This window comes from Microtus ochrogaster, chromosome 15, assembly GCF_000317375.1.
Source record: "Microtus ochrogaster isolate Prairie Vole_2 chromosome 15, MicOch1.0, whole genome shotgun sequence".
NCBI classification, from domain to species: domain Eukaryota; kingdom Metazoa; phylum Chordata; class Mammalia; order Rodentia; family Cricetidae; genus Microtus; species Microtus ochrogaster.
The window spans coordinates 13,659,830-13,666,415 of NC_022017.1; the positions used below are offsets into that span (position 1 = coordinate 13,659,830).

Consider the following 6,586-nt stretch of genomic DNA (forward strand, 5'->3'; position numbering starts at 1 on the left):
CCTACAGTGTTCAGCAAACACTCTCTAGGTCAATGGGGACAGGAGTCAGGTGAGGGGTATTGGCCCTGGGTGTGTTCTTGCTCTAAGACAACATTTAAGAAGGTAGAACCTGTCAAAAAGAAAACCTGGTTACTGGGTTTCAGCTGACACTCAGCCTCCTATTGCCTTCCCTTAGCCTCTACTACTACAGCAAGGCCTTTTTCTGTTGGCAATAAAGGAAACCAGCACCCTTGGAGGTGCTGTCAGTGAAGCCCCCAAGCTTCCCCACTCCCTGTGTGACAGAAACAGACAGTAGAAACAGAGCCCCTTCCCCTGTGCTCCCACTGATAGCCATTAAAAAAAAAAAGCACAATCTCCAATAAAATAATTGCATTGGCTCTTCCTATATGCACCATTCCCAGGTGAAAAATTCTTAGCACAGATAAACAGGAGCTGCTTGGGGGAGGGGAGAGGAGCTTGCTTTCCAGGAAGCAGAACCAAAGGCTGATTTGCCAGGGCAGAGACTTTCCGCCAGCCTCCCCGGAAACCTAAATACTGTGCTGTCTCATTACTCTGCAGAACTCAGCTTGGAAACATGCACTCAGCCTTCTGTGACAGACCAGAGGTGACATCTTCAGTAGGCAGATGTGCTCCAGGGGTGAGAGCAAACAAGTGTGACCAAGAAAAGGAAAGACAGAGAAGACAGCAAATAAGAGGCCAAAGGGCAGAACAGTGCAGAGCAGACAGAAAAGCAAGAATTTTCGGGCAAAAAACCAAAACACCCAACAGTTGAGGCCAGCACTCCACCTTCTCTGTTTGTTCCAGAAAACTCAGCCTAGAGCAAGGCGGAAATAGGGAGCACAGTGTTTGGTAACAAAAATAGGGTTAGGTGGGAAAACCAAAGGGATGTCGTTCTAATCAGCATGAACTGACCAGGACAATGACCAGCAAAACAGGAGGTACCTAGGGACCCTGTGAGGCACCAACCATGTAGCCAAGTGATTCTAACGGAGACTTTGGGCCTGATCACCCGACGCCCACTCCAGCCTTCACCTGCCCTACGTCTGCAGCAGCACCTCTGGCTCAGACAACGAGCAGTAGAGAGTATATCCCAATTCGTCTATTTCTTGAGGGGTGAGCTCTGCAAATAGGTTCACCTTGGGGTTCAGAGCACTGGGCAAGACTCCAGCCTCCAAGTAGCTGATGAGTCCTCTCAGGGCCTGCAGAAAGCGGTCGGCCAGCATGTCTGAAGACCAGTCAGCCTCCTCCTGGGCCAAGTGGAGGATGACATTGGTTAGTTGACTGGCAGTAAGGTGGCCCAGAGCTGGAGTGGACTTGCATATGGCCTTGAGTATCTTGAGGCACAGAGATCGGCAGCCTGAGTCAGCCTGGTCCAAAGCCCGTAAGCGTGCCGTCTCAGCAGGACGCAAGCTCAGCCGCCACATGTTGTCATACTGAGCTAGGCGGTGTGGTCTGGCCACCAAGACAGTGTCACCAAGGGTCACTGATGGCAGGAAGTCAATGACAAGATGTTTGTCCCTCTCATACTGCACTTCTAGTGTCAGGGCCTCTGGGGGTGGTGCTGGTCGGATCACATAGTCCAAGAGGGACCCTATGGCTGGCCAGTTGATAGAGCCTGCCACTACCTTCTCAAATGTGTCTGCCACTGTCTTTGGGGAGAGGTAGCCACCTACAACACAGCGGTCCCAATAACTGCTACCACGAGGAAAGTACTCTGGGTTCTCACGACGGACCAGGAAGAATCCAGGAACATTCATGATGGTGTCCTCGCCAGGTATACCTGACCACAGGTTCTGCTCCAGCACAAGAGGGACAATGAGTTGGATGTGGTCAGCTGTCACCACCTGCCAGAGAAGAATTAAAAAGTGTTGGTTATGTTTTTAATGTTTTATACACTTAGTGTGTGCACATGCACACATGTAATGTGTCATGGCATGTGGAGGTCAGCGGTAACTTACAGAAGTCAGTTCTCTCCTTTCACCATGTACATACAACTCAGGGACTGAACTCAGGTCATCAGATTTGGTGACAAGCACCTTTACCTGCGGAGTAATCTCATTGGCCCCAGAATTTAAAAAGGTTTTAGAGGGCTTTACTAGTCATAAGGTATATGCTACTTACAACACAGATCTAACATCTTGCACTTGCCAACAGTAATGCAAACCAATGATTCAATCAGCACACAGAAAACAAGACAAGAATACAATAAAGGAGGTTTTTTACCACTACCCTGGTTCAGGGTTTTGGTTTTTGTTTTATTTTGTTTTGTTTTTGAGGCAGGATGTCACATAACCCAGGCTGGCCTCAAACTACACAGCTGAGGCTGACCCTAATCTTCTGATCCTTTTGCCTCTTGAGAGCTGTGATAACAGGCCTGTGTCACGATGCCTATTTTATGAAATGCTGTGATTGAACCCAGGGCCTAATACAACTAGGTTGTACCAACTGAGCCATATCCTCAGCCCCTATAGCTTCTTTAAAAGTCTAAGTAAGACTAAAAAGGTGAGAAAGGACAGAGCAAAGAAATAAATTCTGCCGAGGGATGGATTTACAAGCAAGCAGCTCTCCAGTTGAATCCCAGACACAAAGACTTTCTTGAACAACCACAATACTGAGAAGTATCTGTCTATGCCCAGCCCCACCCTTCATAAGAACTATGTTACCTGCAGATCATCATAGAGGCTGCCACTTAAATACATGTCCCGAAGTGGCATATCAGGCAGCTTGGCCCGCAGGAAGCTCCGGAGCTCAGCACATATGTCCACCGCAGCTTGCTTGGCCCGAGCCTGCTCTCCAGCAGGGATGGCTGCCCGGTTCCGGTAGTAAGAAAGAAGTTTCTCCTGCAGGGACATGCGGAGTCGTGACTTCTTCAAGTCTACCTGGCCCCTCCTGGGGAATGGTTTGGGCCGGGGTGGGCAGAATGTATCTGCCAAGGCAAGAGAGAGAGGCATGTGAGCACTGCCCAAGCTTGCTCAGTCACAAAAGTCCTAGTCCCAGGAAGGAAAAGGACTTGGCACAAAGGGCAAGTTGCCTGACATTCCATGCTGAGAAATGTCTCTCCACCACAGCAGCTCTAAGTCCAGAAGCAGTCCCAGAAAGTTAAGGAGTTTCTTACCTGTGTCAAAGGCAGAGGAGTCTGTGGGAAGAGTCTGCAGAGACCGGCTCAGGCCTGTCTTCATGTCCTTGTTCAATAGTCGAGGGGAGCCCATCCAGTTTGGCTCTTCCCAGCTCCTCTTTCCTGAATGGCTCAGGCGGGTGGGGCTGGTAGGGGCACTGATTGCCCGATCATACATCTGCAACACCAGAGAGGACCCAGGACATATACCAGCCCTCCTCCTTCTGCCTCCTTCCCGACACTTCTCCTCCCCTATTAAATTCAAAAGTTTTTTGTTGTTTTTGTTGATGGTGGTACTGGGGATGCAACCCAGGTCCTTGTACATGCTGGGTAAACACTCTACCACTGAAATACATCCCCAAACAATTTTTTTCCTACTTTACTACAAGTCAATTTTACTTAAATCAGGACTGTCTGAACAAAATCAGAGTTAACCATTCATGATCTGAATTCTGGCGTATGAATTAAATTATGGTATACATACTAGGAGGTGGTGGCACACGCCTTTAATCCCAGCACTTCGAGGCAGAGGCAGGCAGACCTGTGAGTTAAGGCCAGCCTAGCCTAAAAAAAATATTATGGTTCACATAAAAAAAAAAAACAAAAAAAACACCAGACATCTGTTTTGTAATAAGTAAGGTAGTAGTGTTACTCACTGATAGCCTTTTAAAGATTAAACTATCAGGTTTGCCCTTTATTCCTTCTTAATTCCAGCAAAGATCACTTTTGTTTCAGGTATGTACTTTTTGGGATTCTCCAAAGACTCCATCAGGGTATCCCCTCCCAAAGTGATGATGCATTTGCTCTTGCCAGCATCTGTGTAAAAGAAGCCAGCAGCCTGCACTGTCTTCCGCCCAGGCAGAACACGAAGGTTTTGGTCCAGTCTTATGTTTCCCTTCCTTTTCCACAGCGTGGCACTGGGCACACTTCTGAAGAAAAATCTTTGTCTTTTGCAACATCACCCATTTTTGATGGGCAGTATTGGGATACGATTTTAGTCCCAGCACTTGGGAAGCAGAGGCAAGTGAATCTCTGTGCATTCGAGGCCAGAGTGAGTTCCAGGACAGCCAGAGCTACACAGATAAACCCTCTCAAAAACAAACAAACAAACAAACAAACAAAAATCACTCATTTTTAATTCGATTCTGGCTGGTCCACACCACAAATGGTAGGACCCGAAGATAGACATCCTGCTCTCTCCTCAGCCAAATTTTTCAAAATAATTTTGTTTTAGTCTAGACTATAGAATTTACTGCTCCAAGCAGAAAATCTCAGGACAAATTAAATATTAAATATTAATTATCAAGAAATAATTTATCCACAATGCCACAACCCATAGAAAACTGTTAATATGTGGTATATTTCTTTCTAGAGATATTTATGCCATCAAGATCAGACAACTTTTTCTAGTTCAGACATTTTTTATTTTGTACGTCGGTATATGTGTATGCATGTGCACATACCACAGCACGTGTGTGAATGGCATAGGATAACTTTTTGGGGTCATTTCTTTCCTTCTACCATGTGGGTCCTGGGATCAAACGCTGGTTGTCTGGCTTGGAGCAACTCACTGTGACCTCCCATCCTGGGACCAGACTGCACACACTTACCCGCTTAACCGCCAGGGTGGCAATGCCCAACATGGCTGCTCCACCCACACCCAGCACCAGCCGGGCATTGGAGAGCACAAAATCAATGGCTGTGCCGATGCCATTGTCATCCTTCTTGCCTTTGCGCTCACCAGCACCTGCCATTGCTCACCTGAGAATGAAGACAATACAGTCATTACCAGCTGGGACCACAAGAATCATTCCTTTCTGTCCCTCTGCACCATAGTCAAGGTTATTATATACAAAAATCTAGAATTGCATACTCTAGCGTCCAGAGGGGATGGTACCATGTCCTGTGACTCACCTGGATACACAGGAAAAGGAAAAAGCAATGCTAGTATTGAAGGGCCCAGACCCTCACCCAGCGCTCCCCCTCTTGCCCTCTCCCTCCCCCCCGCCCTTTGGTAGCCATGATAGGCTGCAGAAAAAGCCCAGCAAGATGTAGGCCCCAGACTAAGCAGGATGTGCTGAGCCCCTGGCTTTCCCCAACCTTGCTCTAATTACTGGAAAGGAACTGCCAGGTAGCTTCCATGTGGTAAGGAACCAATCAGAAGTTACCTGGCGGGCTCTGGATGTGATAATTACTGATAATGGCAGAATGCAGTAACCCGACCCTTCCATGGCCTCCAGATATAGCAACCTTTCCTCAGCTGCAACTGACCAACACCTCAGCACAGGTTCCCCCAGCCTGGAGATGCGCCAATCCTGAGACTGTTACTATGCAACTAGCAGACCCCCAGATGACTCCCTCACCTGGCTCTACCCCCAATATATGCCCTGCCCCCACTGCAGCTAGGGGTTCCCCACTGTGTCAAATGGAGGACCTGAGTTAACTTGTAATTTTTCAATTGGATCTGGTTTCTTGGTGGTTTTTGGGGTCCAGGCTCTGGGCACAACAGTATATACTATAAAGTCTTTCAACAGACCTGAGACTACAGCAAACATTAAATTCATTATCAATCCTATTTTTGTGCTACAGTGAAGTATCTCACCATATAATACAAGCCTTCCTACTCCTTTACAATATGGTGTTGATAGAAAGACAGGGTCTTCCTTCTTTAGTCACTGCTTTAGGAATGTTAGGATTAAGAAACAGACAGGCATGGTGACATATGCTTATAATCCCAGCACAACAGAAGCCACGTTTTAAAAAAGACTCACTGTCAAATCCAAAAATACCCTTTCTCGCACCATACTCACACTACGGCATTTCCCTTTCCTCTGCCTTTTACTTTCAATTAAAGCTTCAGGTTCAGGGTTAATGAGAGATTACCTGGTCAATTAAAATATATTCCTACTTCAAATGTACAGAGCAATCAAGCCACAGAAGAGTTAAACACAGTGTGTGCATGTGGGGTCAGGTTAGACAGCCATTCACCATGTGACAGATGGGCTATGGGCAACCCAATGGAGGCAGAGTATTCTAATCACTCGCATTTCCACACAACTAACAAGAACCTCTATTTTTTAAAATATGTACATTGGTGCTTTGCCTGCATGCATGTGAGGGTGTTACACAGATCTTAAGAGTTACAGTTGTTAGCTGCCATGTGGGTGCTGGGAATTGAACCCAGGTCCTCTGAAACAACAGTCAGTACTCTTAACCACTAAGCTATCTCCCCAGTCCCCAGACCTCTACTTTAAGAAAAACCTTTACAAACAGATTTACAAGGCCCAGCAGTGGTGCACACCTTCAATCCCAGCACCCAGGAGGAAGAGGCAGGTGGATCTGTAAGTTCAAAGTCAGGCAGGTGGATCTGTAAGTTCAAAGTCAGGCAGGTCTACAGAGAGTTCCAGAACAGGCTCCAAAGCTACAGAGAAACCCTGTCTCGAAAAACCAAAAAAAAAAAAAAAACAAGCA

General features: G+C 46.9%; 1 protein-coding gene across 2 annotated transcripts in view; it reads right to left on the bottom strand.

Annotated features, from left to right (window-relative positions):
• Positions 1-712: 712 nt before the first annotated feature.
• Positions 713-6,586, bottom strand: part of Mief1 (mitochondrial elongation factor 1) — a 10,630-nt gene continuing 4,756 nt past the window's right edge. Inside the window, exons 2-5 of one of the 2 annotated variants that reach the window (XM_026782701.1) lie at positions 4,726-4,876; positions 3,116-3,293; positions 2,664-2,926; positions 713-1,844 (exon numbers count right to left, since the gene is read on the bottom strand). In XM_026782701.1, coding sequence (XP_026638502.1) covers positions 1,038-1,844; positions 2,664-2,926; positions 3,116-3,293; positions 4,726-4,869 — 1,392 coding nt within the window. In that variant the 5' untranslated portion in view covers positions 4,870-4,876 and the 3' untranslated portion in view covers positions 713-1,037. Of the gene's footprint in view, positions 1,845-2,663; positions 2,927-3,115; positions 3,294-4,725; positions 4,877-6,586 lie in introns of those variants that run through there. The other variant, XM_026782702.1, reaches the window with a different exon arrangement.